A 19,611-nucleotide genomic window follows, 5' to 3' on the forward strand; every position below is an offset into this window, starting at 1 on the left:
AGAGTATACAGTAAAGCTAACTTCTTAACTAAAATGATTTATTCTTTTGCAAAATATTCTTCTACAAAATGTAAGAATTAATCTTAAAGGAACCAATCCAATGTACACTTTATAATTATCCACTTTATATAATTGTTGATATTTTCTGCGCTCGATTCATGAAAATTCAACCTTGTACAGTTTCCCTCTGAAAGTTTTTAGAAAAGGTATAAAAGAACCTGTACATCCTATATATAGGTGTCCTGATGTAGACAGAGCAAGCGAATGAGGATAATAGATTCCAATATCTTTCAAATTGTAATATGAAATAAACTCTCCATCATGATTCAAAATATGGATCAGGTGGTTTTCCCAATCTGTAACCAGAATATTATCTGATGGTGTAGCAAGTATATCTTGAGGCTTAAACGGTTTGTCTTTAGAATTGACATCATCGTGACCTGAATAAATCCCTTTTACTTTTCCTGCCTGCCCTATTACAACCACTCTCCCTCTAAGGTCTTTTTCTAAAGTATCCACTACACATATATTTCCATTACTGGTGCTTGCTACTCTAACAGGAAGTGTAAATAAAGGTTTGGGATACCTTTCATACTCAAACAAGTCAAATTTAACGAAACGTTTTCCTGGTTGATTTACAAGAACAACACTTCTTCCTTTGGCGGAGAATGCTTTACCTGGAGATCTGGCTGTTATTACGACTTTCTCATCCTTCGTGACATGAACATCCCTTGCTATCAATGGAGCAATACTATAAACAGAATCGCCTATATCGCTTGATCCCCTATCAATCTTTTTTAATCTTGTTTCTTCTGTTGACAAAAGAATGCAGCTAGATATGTCAACTAATCCAAAAACTTTGCTATTAAAACTTGATAACAGGTTTACATTATCTGTGTCAAGTTTAACATGTTGCAACAGGCCATTTACATTGTCTGCTATCCACAGGCTGCTGTCTAGACACCTTACAATTGAATGGATATTCCTCAGTTCTGTGGTCCATTGATTTGTAACTTTAAATTTAGCATGGGAGAGGTTTCCCTCTAGTGTTCCAAAATTAAGCACTGTAAATTCAGCGGGAACAAAATTTGGCAAAGATGAAATATTGCTGGTGTCTTGTAGCATGTTTTCATTTAAGGAAACCTACAGTTTATCAAAATCGCTTAAAAATTTCATGAAATCTCGAGATTTGATGATACTTTCCAAAGCCTCATTCTTCGCATGCATATTTTGAATCTCTTTATCAATTTTGGTTCCCTCTTCCTGTTTCAGGGTTCCAAACTGTTGATTGGCATCATGAACAAGATTGTCTGCATATATTTCCATTATCTTGTACAAGTTTTTCTTATGATCCATTATGTTCTGCTTAATCTGTAACAGTTTTGGATTTTCAGCTTCTTCAGGTGCCATCATCTTACCTTTTCTACAGCTTAATTTGCTTAAATTGCTCTGGACCTTCTTCTGTCCTTCTTGCAGTACCTCCTTTTTATCACAAAATTCCTCCTCATCCACAAAGTCATGTCCATTGTGAACTTTTACAATACATTTCAGACAAATAACATTACTACAGGTTTTACAATAAAGACTGCACGGTTGGTTGGGATGATCTTGGCAATTCAATTTACTGAAGGCAAAACTGTTCCAGGAGTCTTCATGTTCTCCTATCTCCCTAATGTTTAAAAGTTTATGGTCCTTTGCAATTCTAAAATGAACTCCATCTTTACACCGATCACACATAAACAGGTTACAGTCATTGCATTTCCATTCTATCTTTGGCCCACTTTCACACAGCTGACACCCTAGTGGAATCTGCTCCTTAGGTAAGGCCTCTGAATATGCCATTTATAAAATCTATGTAACCTTAGTGGTAGACTTTTATACTTAATTGTTTATCAAGGGGTACATGTTTATCTTCCCTTTATAATGTAATCAGTAATAAAGATAGCGCTGCGAAACAACTTTTGCTGATTCATCTGAACTTTAAACCAAATAACAATGAATAATATTAATAAATTAACATGATTATATGCCCTAGATTCTTTTTGGTAAAACCAAACTTTTATTGACACATATGTATATATATAGATGCCCATCATTCTGTTCTGTACAGCATGTACAGGTGTGCTCCTTCCTTATCATCCTTAATGTATCAGAGCATTCCTACTTTGGATATAGATTAACAAGGATATTTACAAAGTTTGATATATTGAAGGCAGGCTAAACATTAAGAGTAAATACATGTTATACATGCATATACAGATTAGAACAGTTAATTTTAAAACAAGTATTTATATATAAAATAAAAATAAGTATCAGCTTAATAAAAGATAACCAAAAATATTTATCAATTATGAACTTTTAATGAGGTCAGAATATGTAATATATGGACATGTTCAGATTATATTGACAGAGGACAGGTCCATTATAACATATCGTATTGACTGAGTGGAAGTCCTTAATTTATATAATACAAATGTAAATTAAATGTATTAAGACAAGATGTGTTGGAACGACAGGAATGGCCCTGTCTCAAAAAAACATGTGGACACAAATATGATGGTAGTCACATATCAAAAATCAGTTCAAAATCTAAAGGTGTATAGAAAAAAATCTGTGTAACTGTGATTTTCAACAATTCTCACTCAGTCTTAAACCCTTTTAAAATTTCTGTAAAAATCAGCAGAGCAGAACTTACTTAATATTAAACTTGATCTGAAACTCATCATGGTTAATGGACATATATAAAAAATCAGTCCAATATCTAATTGCGTTTAGAAAAAATGTCTGCATAACTGTGATTTTCAACAGTTTATCGAAGTCCAAGGAATGCAATTTCAGCAAAACGAAACTTAAACTTATCTGTTATTCATCATGGTTAGCTCACATACCAAAAATCAGCCCAATATCTGAAGGCGTTAGAAAAAAGTCTGTATAATGGTTTGTTGTGGAATGACAGAATGGCAGAATGACAGGATGCTGGAATGACGGAATGATGGACAAGGGTAAAATTATATGGCTCGATGGCCGACAATTTGTTGCAGGGCCATAAAAATGGACTTCAATGGAATTTCTGTGTATTTTTAAATTGTATTTTAAAAATTTTAAACATGCTATTGAAATATCAATAAATAAAATAATAACAATATGAATACCTATGGAAGCATATATAAAACGGTCTACTTGCAAATTTACATCTTAGGCCCGAGAACACAGTTTTTTCGTAGTGCATAAATTTCTTATAGACAATAAATTAAAATTTAAAAAATCGCACCTGCTCTATCTCAAAAAGATTTTTTACAGTGTATTGTACTACTAGTGGGACAAATAAGGCCAACTAAAATTAATTAGTAGATTTTCATCCAAAGTTTTGAAAAAAATGGGGCGGGTGGGAGGATTTTATTTTTTAAATTTTATTCAATTTGAAACCTTCTTGTGGCGTGAACTTCATATATATGCAAGTGTTATAATTACAAAATTTAGCTTATACCATGTAAATGTTTAAACATGTATAAAGAATCGTACATAATTCTTGAATAAACATCTCTGATTTGCAACGCGGACTGTTCTACATGCAATTGCTACTTTAGAAACATATTTTCAGCAAACAGTAAAACCATGGAGAAATTCTCTATTCATTTGACTACCAACTCCAAATTGGTACGCACTGAAACCCGGACCGGACCGGACTCCGGACCCGGACTTTGGTATGAAACCCGGACCCGGACTGGCCGCCGGACTCGGACTTAATGCCGGACCCGGACTGTGGATTTTTTACCACTTTGATTTTTCGTCGGAAACATTAATAAAAGACGTTTACCCGATAATCAACATATTAATATTAGGTGAGTCCGGACTGTGACCTGATATAACCCCGGACCAGGAGTATACAGATTGTATATAAATATACTAAATTATTTGTTTAATTGAAAGATTTTTTTTCCCTTTTTGCTTTTTACTTTTCATTTATTCATTTCTCTATTTCTTTAGTTATTCGATTGTCATCGGAAAAATCAATAAACGACACTTAAGCGGCGTTCAACAATGTAATACACATTCTTGAACAGGTGAGTCCGGACTGTGACCTGACATGACCCCGGACTAGCTTGAAGTTTACTATACCTGCGTGTATTGCATTACGACGACTAACTGTATGTAAACTGTTTATTGTCGTAAAGTATATTGACGGGACATTTGATCAAGCATGTAATACATAAGAAATTTATAAGATATTTATCCGACATTTAACGAAAAATATAATAGTAATAGGCGAGTCCGGATGGTGACCTGAAGTAACCCCGGACTAGGTGTATTCGCAAACTATAGACATCGATAGAGATATAAAAACTTCACAAATTATTTGATGAGACGAACTTATTCCATTTTATTCATTCAACTTTTTCCTTATTGGATTGTCGGCGGAAAAATTAATAAAAGACGTGTACCCGAGAATCAACAAATTAAAATTAGGCGAGTCCGGACTGTGACCTGATATAACCCCGGACCAGGAGTATACGGATTGTATATAAATATACTAAATTATTTGTTTAATTGAAAGATTTTTTTTCCCTTTTTGCTTTTTACTTTTCCTTTATTCATTCTCTATTTCTTTAGTTATTCGATTGTCATCGGAAAAATCAATAAACGACACTTAAGCGGCGTTCAACAATGTAATACACATTCTTGAACAGGTGAGTCCGGACTGTGACCTGACATGACCCCGGACTAGCTTGAAGTTTACTATACCTGCGTGTATTGCATTACGACGACTAACTGTATGTAAACTGTTTATTGTCGTAAAGTATATTGACGGGACATTTGATCAAGCATGTAATACATAAGAAATTTATAAGATATTTATCCGACATTTAACGAAAAATATAATTGTAATAGGCGAGTCCGGATGGTGACCTGAAGTAACCAGGAGTATACGGATTGTATACAAATATACAAAAATATTGACGGATGGGATCCATAAACAGTTCATTGTAATTATTGTAGAATGCCTCTGCTCCATTAGTTGTACATCTTTCGGTAGATGGGATTTTAGCACTTACGGATGGTGAAACCAGAGACATATATACATATATATATATGTCTCTGGTGAAACCAACGCACTATCATCAAATATTTGTTTATCGTTATTATGTATGATACAAATGTGTCACAAGTAAACTGGTGCAAATAATTTCCGAATATTGGCGCAATTGATATATTTGTAAGAAAAAATGGCGCAAATGATACCCTTGAAAAACATTAACTGACACAAAAGGACTACTGCCAACTTTAGTCAGTCGTTTTTAAACTGTTTTTTTTTCTTTCTAAGTCTGAGACTACTATAATAGTATAGTAGTCTCAGTTCTAAGTTTATGATTCAAATACATGTATGGGATTATAAATAAGATTATTTTTTTAAATCATTTCATAGTTCAACAGTTTTCAAAATATCATTTTGTTCATAACACTTTTATGTAATATATTTGTCTATGATTCGGTCTTTCCCTAATTTGATTATCAGTAAGACTAACGGAATTATTGCCAGAGTTATTGTGAGGTGACATGACCAGGTATTCTAGTGATTTCCTGTCGGACTTTAAAACACATAATTACGTACACAATTACGTAATGCGTGTTCATGCATCGCGTCACTGCTGCCCATATAAACTACTGTCACGGTATATATCCGCAGTATATGGGGCCGGTTATACAGGTCTGATTAATTTTCATAATTATTATACATGTAATGCATCTTGTTTATTTCTGCCAAAATTAACTTCCTTCTGAATAATTTTAATAAAAAACGGAAAAAATAATTCTAAGAAAATCCACTTTCTCCATATAATTTATAAAAAAATATTTCCATGTTTTTAAAGTCATTTGTAAACATTCATACTGTATGTATGATTTTTTTTAAAAAGTAATTGCACAACTGTAAATTGAAGATACAGAATCATTGCAAGGCTAACTTGCATACTTGTCTTCTCTTCTAGACTATACAAGAGTATTAAAGAGCAAAATTTGATTATCTTATTATTATAATGTACTGTGTTACAGTTCATAAAAAATTATCTTCCTTCTCCTGATTAAAAAAAGAAAAGGTGATTCTAAGAAAATTCATAATTATTACCCAGTCCGGGTCCGGCATTCAGTCCGGGTCCGGGTCCGGGTTTCATACCAAAGTCCGGGTCCGGAGTCCGGTCCGGTCCGGGTTTCAGTGCGTACCCTCCAAATTTATTTTGCTCTCTAAGCGATGGTTTGTAGTCCCCATAAACTTATGCAAATGCAATGGTATGCAGCACAAGTATTATGAATGAAATGAACACTCAAACAAGTGTTGCCAAGAATAGTCAAGTTGGCGCTTTTAAGATTCTCAAGTTATGCAAGAAGTGACGCATATATAATTACATTATAAATGGTATTTAGCCATAGGTAAATCCCATGAATCTAAGGGTTTTCTAGTACACAATGTGTATGTTTGCCGACTTTTTGAACTCTTTTTTTTCTACCAATTTGTTCCACGATTCTTGCACTTTGGAAATCATTCACAGCCCAAATTTGCTTACACAAAGTCAGTTTATTATTAAATAAATCCACAATTTTCTGATGAAAGAAATTTCCAATTTGTGACATACCGCGATTTGCGTTGGACACAGCGTATTTTATACTCGTAACCCGAATATTTCATGCCCTTCTGGTAATCTTTCTATATTCTCCGTAGATGATACTGTCATCATTGAGCAGCAGATTTTGTCAACATAATCGTTTTAAAGTACTCGAAACAAGAAATATGAAAACCGAAATTATATCAACAGGAAGTTCGAATAAAACGAAATTATTGACGGTTACCGGTAACGGAAATGAACAAAATCCGGAAATCGTAAATTTTGCAAAATAAAAAAAATCGGGGCGGGACGATTTCAGAGGGGCGGGCGGGGATGAAAATCTATCAATTAATTTTAATTGGCCTTATGACAACATCTACCGAGAATAGAGATTGATAACGAGAAGGGCATGAAATATTCGAGTAACGAGTAAAACGCCTTGTCATTTAACGCAAATTGCGGTAGTCACAAGTGAATCGAAAACCGTGTTTTTAGCTCACCTGGCCCGAAGGGCCAAGTGAGCTTTTCCCATCACTTTGCGTCCGGCGTCCGTCGTCCGTCGTCCGTCGTCGTCCGTCGTCCGTCGTCGTCCGTCGTCGTCGTCCGTCGTCGTTAACTTTTACAAAAATCTTCTCCTCTGAAACTACTGGGCCAAATTAAACCAAACTTGGCCACAATCATCATTGGGGTATCTAGTTTAAAAAATGTGTGGCGTGACCCGGCCAACCAACCAAGATGGCCGCCATGGCTAAAAATAGAACATAGGGGTAAAATGCAGTTTTTGGCTTATAACTCAAAAATCAAAGCATTTAGAGCAAATCTGACATGGGGTAAAATTGTTTATCAGGTCAAGATCTATCTGCCCTGAAATTTTCAGGTGAATCGGACATTCCGTTGTTGGGTTGCTGCCCCTGAAATGGTAATTTTAAGGAAATTTTGCTGTTTTTGGTTATTATCTTGAATATTATTATAGATAGAGATAAACTGTAAACAGCAATAATGTTCAGCAAAGTAAGATTTACAAATAAGTCAACATGACCAAAATGGTCAGTTGACCCCTTTAGGAGTTATTGCCCTTTATAGTCAATTTTTAACCATTTTTCGTAAATCTTTGTAATCTTTTACAAAAATCTTCTTCTCTGAAACTACTGGTCCAAATTAAACCAAACTTGGCCACAATCACAATTGTGGTATCTAGTTTAAAAAATGTGTGGCGTGACCCGGCCAACCAACCAAGATGGCCTCCACAGCTAAAAATAGAACATAGGGGTAAAATTCAGTTTTTGCCTTATAACTCAAAAACCAAAGCATTTAGAGCAAATCTGACTGTAGTAAAATTGATTATCAGGTCAAGATCTATCTGCCCTGAAATTTACAGATGAATCGGACAACCTGTTGTTGGGTTGCTGCCCCTGAATTGGTAATTTTAAGGAAATTTTGCTGTTTTTGGTTATTTATCTTGAATATTATTATAGATAGAGATAAACTGTAAACAGCAATAATGTTCAGAAAAGTAAGATTTACAAATAAGTCAGCATGACTGAAATGGTCAGTTGACCCCTTTAAGAGTTATTGCCCTTTATAGTCAATTTTTAACCATTTTTCATAAATCTTAGTTATCTTTTACAAAAATCTTTTTCTCTGAAACTACTGGGCCAAATTAATCCAAACTTGGCCAAAATCATCATTGGGGTATCTAGTTTAAAAAATATGTGGCGTGACCCTGCCAACCAACCAAAATGGCTGCCATGGCTAAAAATAGAACATAGTGGTAAAATGTAGATTTTGGCTTATATCTCTGAAACCAAAGTATTTAGAGCAAATCTGACAGGGATAAATTGTTTATCAGGTCAAGATCTATCTGCCCTGAAATTTTCAGACAAAACAGACACCCTGTTGTTGGGTTGCTGCCCCAGAATTAGTAATTTTAAGGAAATTTTGCAGTTTTTGGTTATTATCTTGAATATTATAATAGATAGAGATAAACTGTAAACAGCAATAATGTTCAGCAAAGTAAGATCTACAAATAAGTCAACATGACCAAAATTGTCAAGTTACCCCTTATGGAGTTATTGCCCTTTATAGTCATTTTTTAACAATTTTCATTAATTTTTGTAAATTTTTGTAAATTTGTAGAATATATTTTCCACTGTAATTACTGGGCTAAGTTCATTATAGATAAAGATAACTGTAGCAAGAAGAATGTCCAGTAAAGTAAGATCTACAAACACATCATGATCACCAAAACACAATTTTGTCATGAATTTATCTGTGTCCATTGTTTAATATGCACATAGACCAAGGTGAGCGACACAGGCTCTTGAGAGCCTCTAGTTTCTTTATTTATACGATGACTTTGTGTCAGGAAATTTGGACTGTAAATGATATCCAAAGCACAAGAATCGTAGAACAAATTGGTACAAAAAACATGACTGGATTAAAGAAATTGACACAAGCACGAATTTGTTTGATTTATGACCGTATATTGAGAAAAAAAGTCGACAAACATGCATTTTAATTTCTTTATATTTACCCATGGCTGTTGTTTTTGTTGACAAACAGCAAACACCCTCTGTAACTGTCCCAATACCCTCAATTTAGTCATTAAAAAACTACTTTTTGGTTAAGTTCATGTTTTACATCACATAATTACTTTCCACACTGAGTTTACATTTTATTTTGTACTCATAATACTTGTGTTGCATACAATTGTACCAATACATTTTATTGATTTTATGGGGACTACAAACCATTGCTTAGAAAGCAAAATAAATTTGGTGTAGGTCTAGTCCAACTGAAGAGAGCATTTCTCTTCCCTTTGATGTATACTATAAATAGGTTTCTAAAGCGTCAATTACATGTATAACAGTGGTTGCCAATCAGGTATTTTTATTTAAGAGTTTAAAAAATAGTGTCAGATTCCTTATACAACATGTATATACATTATACAAGCTTGTTTTCCACTAGCATATACCCCGCGGTATGAAGAACTTGTGACAAGGGTTTCATATGAAATAAAATTTAAAAAATAAAATCCTCCCACCCGCCCCATGTTTTTCAAAAATTTGGATGAAAATCTACTAATTAATTTTAGTTGGCCTAATAGAATGGAAACTAAAAAATTAACATATTTTCCATTATAAAGGGGCATTACTCTTGAACAGTTAAAGTGACACCAACTAGATCTATTTTTTTGTGGTAATCAGCATTATGTATTAGTTTCATAACATTTGGTTGAGACAAACTAGTCAGAGAACCGAAACCAACATTGGGACGTACGTATGTACAGACTGACAAAGGTAAAACTTAATGCCCCCTTCTCTACTGCCAATAAAAACCCACAATGTTAGAGCGGATTTCTAGCCAGGGTATGTGTTGTGAGAGATATAATGGTATGATTACTCTTGAGGTTGGGGAAGTGTAACGGGATGGCTGGTAGATACTTAGCGATTGAGCTAAGGCAGTTATTCTTTAGCTCAGTCAGTATATGTGCTGCCTTGTAACACAGAGGTCCTGGGTTCGAGTCAAAGTTTATTTTGTATGTTGAATCATGTCACTGGTTTATACACATGTATAAAAGCATAAGAAACCGATAAAATTCTTCTACAATTCTTATCATTTGCTAAAATTTGAGTTAAAAAGGAACTATAGTATATGCACAACATGCAAGTGTACATTCAAAGTTTTAAGTAGTTCAATCTCTCTTTTTTAATTCAACGGCAATTGATAAAAAGTTGATAGCAAAAAACTAAAATGTGTACTTTCTGCAAGTCATTTATCACATGAATAGTTTCATGATAGCAGGCCTTCAATTCAAAATTCTGCACCATATAAAACTATAAATTCCATGGCAATTTAATAGACCCCACATTGCTGGAAATGAACATAAATTTATATAGTTTACACATCAAGCTGCTTATTTTGTTTTTAGCTCACCTGCGGCGGGACAACATATTCAGCAACATCCCAAACAGATGTTGTAATATCCGGATATTGTGATTGGTTCACATAGACCACACCCTTCAACTTTGTTGTGACAGCACTCTGCACGGCATCATTCTCTTGGTAACCTTTTTTATACACTATAGCATATCTGAAAACAAAAACATCCTATATTCATGATGTTATATGCATGATATATATATAAGAACATCATGTAAGTCATCAAAATTATTCTCCTTAAATCTGTACAGGGAAGTTTTATCTAGCTCTAATTGTATAGTTTTATTGTTGATATTCACCCAATATGTATCAAGTGTTAAATTAGGTTTATTCATAATTACAGAACTTTCTTGGTATTCCTTATTTATATACACAGAAGAAGTATACCTAAGTTAATAAAGTTATTTTTCATTTTAATACCTGTATATATTATGAAACCGTTTATTTATTTTTTCAAAAGTGATGATTTTCAAAGGGTTGTTAAATATTTCGCGGTGGTGTTTTCCCATGTCTTTGTTTGCTTTTGGCCTTGAATGTTTGTCCTTAATAATTTTATTAACGATGTATTTGCATTCAGGTATCGCAGATCAAATTTATTCATTTATAGTGTGTTAATTTACATTTTTTTATGACTATGAGTTAAGCCTTCCAATTGATATTTTATCGTGTGTTTTTCTATGTTGTGATGTTATACTATTGTTTCAGAAAAAGGGAGAAGATTTGGTACCATTAAAACGTTTAACCCCACTGCAAATGTTTGCACCTGTCCTAAGTCAGGAATCTGATGTACAGTAGTTGTCGTTTGTTTATGTAATTTATTAGTGTTTCTCGTTTCTCGTTTTTTTTATATAGATTAGACCGTTGGTTTTCCCGTTTGAATGGTTTTACACTAGTAATTTTGGGGCCTTTTATAGCTTGTTGTTCAGTGTGAGCCAAGGCTCTGTGTTGAAGGCTGTACAGGTATAAAACCACTAATTCAGGCCCGGTCGGAAAGAACATACAAGAAAGTAGTACATATTTTAAACAAGTTAGTTCCTACGCATAGCTGTATCTTTGTCAATACAATGTAGTGGGAATATTTTGGTAGTTTTTGTATCAACCATTTTGTCAACTGAAAGCTTGGGCACTTGGGATCACTGCAGAACCCTTGTTAAAAGTTTTACCTGAATAATAAAGAAGTATATGAAATTTTAATAGGAGGGCACATTTGGCCTGTAGTTCAGATCAGAAGTTCCTGTTTTTGTACTATTAAACTTCGGGGAACCAGTACGCTCTAATATGCAATTAAAGGTATGTTGATTCTTTCAGCACAGGTCAGGATAAGCAATGATAAGGTACAGTTTTGACATGAAATAACTGTCACTTTATTTGAACTTAAGACAAAGTAGCCATAAATGCTAGAAATTGCAGAATTTAACATAGAAAGCAATGGGGCTACAGGGGCGGATCCAGCAATTTTAAAAAAGGGGGGTTCCCAACCCAGAGTAAAGGGGGGTTCCAGCTATATGCTCCCATTCAAATGCATTGATTGGCCAAAAAAAAGGGGGGGTTCCAACCCCCGGAACCCCCCTCTGGATCCGCGCCTGGGCTATGAATTAGTGGTTTTATACCTACAATACATTGACCTATAATTGTTTACTTTTATAAATTGTTATTTGGATGGAGAGTTGTCTCATTGGCACTCATACCACATCTTCCTATATCTATGATAAACAGTTGAACTTGTTTTGTTGAAATTGGCCAATCTTTTTATGATTAGGAAATCTTAATGTTCTATTTAAACTAGAGGCTCTAAAGAGCCTATGTCGCTCACCTTGGTCTAATTGAATATTAAAGGAAGCAGATGGATTCATGACAAAATTGTGTTTTGGTGATGGTGATGTGTTTGTACATCTTACTTTACTGAACATTCTTGCTGCTTAAAATTATCTCTATCTATAATGAACTTGGCCCATTAGTTTCAGTGAAAAATGTTAGTAAAAATTTACAAATTTTATGAAAATGGTTAAAAATTGACTATAAAGAACAATAACTCCTAAGGGAGTCAATTGACCATTTCGGTCATGTTGAATTATTTGTAAATATTACTTTGCTGAACATTATTGTTGTTTACAGTTTATCTCTATCAATAATAATATTCAAGATAATGACCAAAAACAGCAAAATTTCCTTAAAACTAACAATTCAGGGTCAGCAATCCAACAACGGGTTGTCCGATTCATCTTAAAATTTCAGAGCAGATAAATGTTGACCTGATAAACAATTTAACCCATGTCAGATTTGCTCTAAATGCTTTGGGTTTTGAGTTATAAGCCAAAAACTGCATTTTACCCCATGTTCTATTTTTAGCCATGGCGGCCATCTTGGTTGGATGGCCGGGTCACTGGACACATTTTTCAAACTACTAACCCAAAAGATGATTGTGGCCAAGTTTGGTTTAATTTGGCCAAGTAGTTTCAGAGGAGAAGATTTTTGTAAAAGATTAATAAGATTTACGAAAAATGGTTAAAAATTGACTATAAAGGGCAATAACTCCTAAAGGGGTCAACTGACCATTTTAGTCATGTTGACTTATTTGTAAATCTTTCTTTGCTGAACATTATTGCTGTTTATAGTTTATCTCTATCTATAATAATATTCAAGATAATAACCAAAAAGAGCAAAATTTCCTTAAAATTACTAATTCAGGGCCAGCAACCCAACAACGGGTTATCCGATTCATCTGAAAATTTCAACGCAGATAGATCTTGAACTGATAAACAATTTTACCCCATGTCAGATTTGCTTTAAATGCTTTGGGTTTTGAGTTATAAGCCAAAAACTGCATTTTACCCCATGTTCTATTTTTAGCCATGGCGGCCATCTTGGTTGGATGGCCGGGTCACTGGACACATTTTTCAAACTACTAACCCAAAAGATGATTGTGGCCAAGTTTGGTTTAATTTGGCCAAGTAGTTTCAGAGGAGAAGATTTTTGTAAAAGATTAATAAGATTTACGAAAAATGGTTAAAAATTGACTATAAAGGGCAATAACTCCTAAAGGGGTCAACTGACCATTTTAGTCATGTTGACTTATTTGTAAATCTTTCTTTGCTGAACATTATTGCTGTTTATAGTTTATCTCTATCTATAATAATATTCAAGATAATAACCAAAAAGAGCAAAATTTCCTTAAAATTACTAATTCAGGGCCAGCAACCCAACAACGGGTTATCCGATTCATCTGAAAATTTCAACGCAGATAGATCTTGAACTGATAAACAATTTTACCCCATGTCAGATTTGCTTTAAATGCTTTGGGTTTTGAGTTATAAGCCAAAAACTGCATTTTACCCCATGTTCTATTTTTAGCCATGGCGGCCATCTTGGTTGGTAGGCGGGGTCACGCCACACATTTTTTAAACTAGATACCCCAATGATGATTGTGGCCAAGTTTGGTTTAATTTGGCCCAGCAGTTTCAGAGGAGAAGATTTTTGTAAAAGTTAACGACGACGGACGACGACGGACGCAAAGTGATGGGAAAAGCTCACTTGGCCCTTCGGGCCAGGTGAGCTAAAAACAGCAAAATTTCCTTAAAATTACTAATTCAGGGGCAGCAACCCAACAACGGGTTATCCGATTCATCTGAAAATTTCAGAGCAGATAGATCTTCACCTGTTTAACATTCTACCCTATGTCAGATTTGCTCTAAATGCTTTGGTTTTTGAGTTATAAGCCAAAACCTGCATTTTACCCCTATGTTCTATTTTTAGCCATGGCAGCCATCTCGGATGGTTTGCCGGGTCACCGGACACATTTTTTAAACTAGATACCCCAATGATGATTGTGGCCAAGTTTGGTTTAATTTGGCCCAGTAGTTTCAGAGGAGAAGATTTTTGTAAAAGTTAACGACATAGACGACGGACGCCAAGTGATGAGAAAAGCTCACTTGGCCTTTGAGGCCAGGTGAGCTAAAAAAGTCCTATGTTAAGACTGAATCTTGTTAGTCATGTTAGTAGTGGGCAAGGTCTGGTTTATAAAAATTGATAAAATCACAGACTTTATAAGACATGGCAAGATTTATGGATTTTGGTAGCATTTATTCTGACTGAAAAACTATTGGAGCTGCTCAATAAATTAACCACACAATTTTAATCGTAAATATATATACAACATGTGCAAGTTTAACATAACTTTAAAGTAGATGTATTTTGTATATGAAATGACCAAAATAAGTGTGATTTATTTGACATGTTTGATGTAAATATAGATTATTGGATTTTCTACACATTGATATCATAAAATATCAACCACAAGCCACAATCTGCACCTTTTTGGTGAGTGAGCTTAGCGAACAAGTAAAAAAGCTTCACATTGTGTCGAGCAGCTGATATTTTATGATATCCAGTATTTCGAAGAAACGCCCGATTATCTGTAAATTGTTCTATTATGGTAGTTTTCTCCTCTCTAAGACAATTTAACGCTTGACGAAAGCAAGCATGGTAACGTCTCCTCTCACATTGTGACATCACTGATAACTTCACCTCTCACATTGTGACATCTGATAATGCCTGCTCTCATCCCAAAACAGTGATAAGAGAATTACAGAACTACTGAGCAGGGTGATAAGAGCGTAGGAAAGGACTAGAAAGTGTTTTATAATAATGGTTAATTAATGCGAAAAGCTATTTGACGCTGATTTTAAGTATGGGAGTGGATAGTAAGCAGCTCATTGACAACAAGTGTCTGCTTCCCATGGTCAGATAAAAACCAAGTACCAGTGTTATGTAACGGAGATGCTGTGGAATAATCTCCCTTTGCTTAATACGGAATGATGCAAAATGAACTATTTCACTGTCAGAGAAAGGAATAACAGAGTGTATATATTTAGATAAATTATATGGTAATGATTTGGTAGACGTTTCATCTAACTTATTGGATATCTAAGAGAAGATTTTGTCATTCTCATGGAGGAATTATACATTCTTAAATGGACCTGTGAAAAGTATAGACTTATTAAAGAAATATTTTGTACTGGGTCTCAAATAGACCACCAGGATTTATCATTAATCCGCCTTACATTTATTACTTCATGGGTGTGTTATTAATACGACCAACAAATTTTGCTTTACTTAACTAAATTTATGTTTTAGTTTCACTGTTCAAATGTATATTACAAGTATTATGTGGAACATTTTAATAAAGTATCTGAACATCATCTGTATTTGGTCTCATTTGCCAGAGCTCAGTCACAGCGGAACGAACCATTAATCGACAAGAGGGAACGGTGACGCATAGCCACCCGACCCTCCTGTTACATTTTTGGTGGCCAATGTGTTATCTGACTTGCGTTGAAACTTGGTAGTGAGATCCAGATATGATACTTTAATTTTTACTAAACTTAGTACATGAATTTTATGTTACCATTGTACATGTTGTATAAATATATGCTGTTGATTTTATGTATAAAACTTGATGTTCACATATTACACTATTAACAAATGGAAAAACTTTGTTTAAAAAAAAAGATATAAAAAGGAAATGAATAGATACATTTGTAGACAAGAATGTGTCCAAAGTACACGGATGCCCCACTCGCACTATCCTTTTCCATGTTCCATGGACCGTGAAATTGGGTAATTATCTAATTTGGCATTAAAATTAGAAAGATCATATCATAAGCAACAAGTGTACTAAGTTTCAAGTTGATTGGACTTCAGCTTCATCAAAAACTACCTTGACCAAAAACTTTAACCTGAAACTCCCACTTTCATTTTCTATGTTCAGTGGACTGTGAAATTGGGGTCAAAAGTCTAATTTGGCTTAAAAATTAGAAAGATCATCTCATAAGCAACAAGTGTACTAAGTTTCAAGTTGATTGGACTTCAGCTTCATCAAAAACTACCTTGACCAAAAACTTTAACCTGAAACTCCCACTTTCATTTTCTATGTTCAGTGGACCGTGAAATTGGGGTCAAAAGTCTAATTTGGCTTAAAAATTAGAAAGATCATCTCATAAGCAACAAGTGTACTAAGTTTCAAGTTGATTGGACTTCAGCTTCATCAAAAACTACCTCGACCAAAAACTTTAACCTGGACAGACGAACGGAACCACAGACGGACGGACGAACGGAGCCACAGACCAGAAAACATAATGCCCCTCTACTACAGTCTTCACGCTGAACTGGTAAATCTACGGGCCCGCAGCTCATTTTTTGAAAATTTTTAGTTAGATTCTGTTGGCCTGTAGGTCTGATTTTTACAGGCCCGACAGCATTTTTACCAGCCTGGGCTGCCTGGGCTGCCACTCCGCATGAAGACTGCTACTATCGTAGGTGGGGCATAAAAATGTTGTATAAGATATAATAAATATATAGAAGTGAGTAATAAGCAGTATACAACTGTTAGTATTAGAGGCAGAGGAGAATTTTATTTGAGAGTTCAATGATTGCATACATTACATTTTGTAGACACTTGTAGATTAAGCAACTGCATGGATAGTTTTACATTTACATTCTCAATACATGTAATTATTTTTAAGTATATAGCATATAGTAGCGAGATATAACTTTGCAATGGATGTGTTTTTTCTCACAAGGGTTGAGAGTTATTTTAGGACCAGAGTGGTTAGGTTAGACTAGTACTTCCGAAAATGTGAGTAGGGGTATCTAGTATAGCTGTTTCTGGTGAGATTTACATTCAGAAGTCAAGGTGACTAATGGATTGTATATCTATGAATGACACATTGATGTGTCTATTTTCTGGTGTATATGTTAATAATATGTCTTTCATGTTGGTGAAGTGTTTACATAGTTAATTGGTTATACCGTTAATAGGACTTGGGGAAAAATAGTACCGGTACCTAGGTTAGCTGTGTGAATATTTTCAAACACTGTACAGCAATTTAGCAGTATGAACATTATGTGTATATCTACATGTTTTGTTCGAATTGACTTTTAAGCATGTTAAGTATAGTTTTCTCATGTTTACTTTCTACTTTCAGCAAGTGTACTTGCTAAACATAACGTATGCACAGCTTACTTGTCATGGGGATCAAACGTCTCCTACATCATTTACATACAAGTGAAAGAAGTTCATCACGCTACAGACACTGTTAAATGTGTATAAAGCGATGTGATGATAGACAGTGTGAGATTGTTTCGAAAGTTTAACTAGAAATAAAGCTTAGCTGTATTTCAAGTTTTTTAAGAAGGGAGGAATGTATACTGTTATGGAGATGCTGTGGAATAATCTCCCTTTGCTTAATACGGAATGACGCAAAATGAACTATTTCACTGTCAGAGAAAGGAATAACAGAGTGTATATTTAGATAAATTATATGGTAATGATTTGGTAGACGCTTCATCTACCTTACTGGATATTTAAGAGAAGATTTTGTCATTCTCATGGAGGAATTATACCTTCTTAAATGGACCTGTGAAAAGTATAGACTTATTAAAGAAATATTTTGTACTGGGTCTCAAATAGACCACCAGGATTTATCATTAATCCGCCTTACATTTATTACTTCATGGGTTTATTATTAATCCGACCAACAAATTTTGCTTTACTTAACTAAATTTATGTTTTAGTTTCACTGTTCAAATGTATATTACATGTATTATGTGGAACATTTTAATAAAGTATCTGAACATCATCTGTATTTGGTCTCATTTGCCAGAGCTCAGTCACAGCGGAACGAACCATTAATCGACAAGAGGGAACGGTGACCAATAGCCACCCGACCCTCATGTTACAGTTACAACACCTGGTATAGACTGTGCACTGTTTTACATCTTCTGATATATAATCAAAATCGACCAGAAATAGAATATTTTATGTATTAGTCCAAGATATATAATTTACTTGAATACATCACATGTCTTTTGCTGTTTAAGGATTGGTGTGTTGGAAATTTTAACTTTTGACTTTTGTACGGTTCTTACCCAATAACATATCCAATAATTATTAACTGAAGCAAACGATTAATCACGCCGACTTTTTTACTACGAATATGAACTATTCTCGGCGTGTCATATTCGAAAAATACACCAACAGCCTTATTACAAATACTGCCCATATTTCCTACTTTCAGTTTCCAGCGAAATCCGAATTCACATGACTTTTCATTCGGAGCTTCTTTTGATTCTTCAACCAAAATTTGGCGGGAAAAGTTTATTTTAAAAAAACCGACTGTGTCAATTGTATGAGTGTTTGGATGTGGGTTAAATGATTAAAAAAATAATGCCCTAAAAAAATGAAGATTAGAGAATAACGGATAAAAAATGAAGATTTATAGAGAAATGCGTTGTCTAATTTTTTGAAGATTAGTGAAAAAAAGCTGTTAATTTTTTGAAGATTAGAGAAAAAAGGGGTGAAAATTAAATGTTTACAGAATAACAGATCCCCCATCCAGACCCTCTTGTATAGTACCATATCTGCAGAGACATACATTAATGATCATTAATACAATATGTCATTATATATGTCTCTGCTATCAGTATTTCTTTATTTTTTTTTAATTTGAAATGATATTTTTATTAGGCACTGGCTATGGTTACCGTGATGGAAATGTAACAATTAGTATAAACTAATTATTGAAATGTAACAATTAGTATAAACTAATTATTGTTACATTGGAGACTAATTGCCGGAATGCAGTGTTGGGTAAGGAACCGATTAATTACGAGTGTAAAAATAATAATTGAGTCTACGGTTAGTTAATGCGTTATTTTTTTGAATTTTGCAATATTGCATACACTGATACAATTTAAATTGTTTATTTAAAATGTCAGTTTTTACAAATGCCTATGTTGTTTCACAGCCACTTGTCTCAGAAAAAATGTTCCTACATAAACCTTAGTATAACACTTTCTAAATCGCGAGTTAAGTACCTTGTGTTATATAAATGAATATAGGGAAAAAAATTCTAAGACTAGTACCTGTGAGTCCGACATATTTTTTGGTGAAAACACTCTAAGCAACCATCACAAACGAGTGATATATATTTTCACCTCTCATCATTCCTGGAAAATAAAATGGTAGTCCCTTTATCAAAGACATCATCCAGAATACACTTAATTAATATAA

The 19,611-nt window shown here is 34.2% G+C and overlaps 2 protein-coding genes across 7 annotated transcripts in view; both read right to left on the reverse strand.

Annotated features, from left to right (window-relative positions):
* Positions 1-18,635, reverse strand: part of LOC143075318 (P2X purinoceptor 4-like) — a 39,583-nt gene extending 20,948 nt beyond the window's left edge. For all 6 annotated transcript variants that reach the window (XM_076250701.1, XM_076250699.1, XM_076250697.1 and 3 more), the window contains exons 1-2: positions 18,468-18,635; positions 10,536-10,692 (exon numbers count right to left, since the gene is read on the reverse strand). In XM_076250701.1, coding sequence (XP_076106816.1) covers positions 10,536-10,692; positions 18,468-18,601 — 291 coding nt within the window. In that variant the 5' untranslated portion in view covers positions 18,602-18,635. The remainder of the gene's footprint in view (positions 1-10,535; positions 10,693-18,467) is intronic.
* On the reverse strand, positions 68-1,276 carry LOC143075319 (uncharacterized). The gene has a single exon (XM_076250703.1). It carries the CDS (start codon positions 1,123-1,125, stop codon positions 157-159), a length of 969 nt encoding a protein of 322 aa, XP_076106818.1. The 5' UTR covers positions 1,126-1,276; the 3' UTR covers positions 68-156.
* Positions 18,636-19,611: the final 976 nt, after the last annotated feature.

This window comes from Mytilus galloprovincialis, chromosome 5, assembly GCF_965363235.1.
Source record: "Mytilus galloprovincialis chromosome 5, xbMytGall1.hap1.1, whole genome shotgun sequence".
In the NCBI taxonomy this organism is placed as follows: Eukaryota; Metazoa; Mollusca; class Bivalvia; order Mytilida; family Mytilidae; genus Mytilus; species Mytilus galloprovincialis.

Coding starts and splice junctions, on each gene's coding strand:
- LOC143075319 (XM_076250703.1), bottom strand. CDS start 1,125: ATGCTACAAGACACCAGCAATATTTCATCTTTGCCAAATTTTGTTCCC.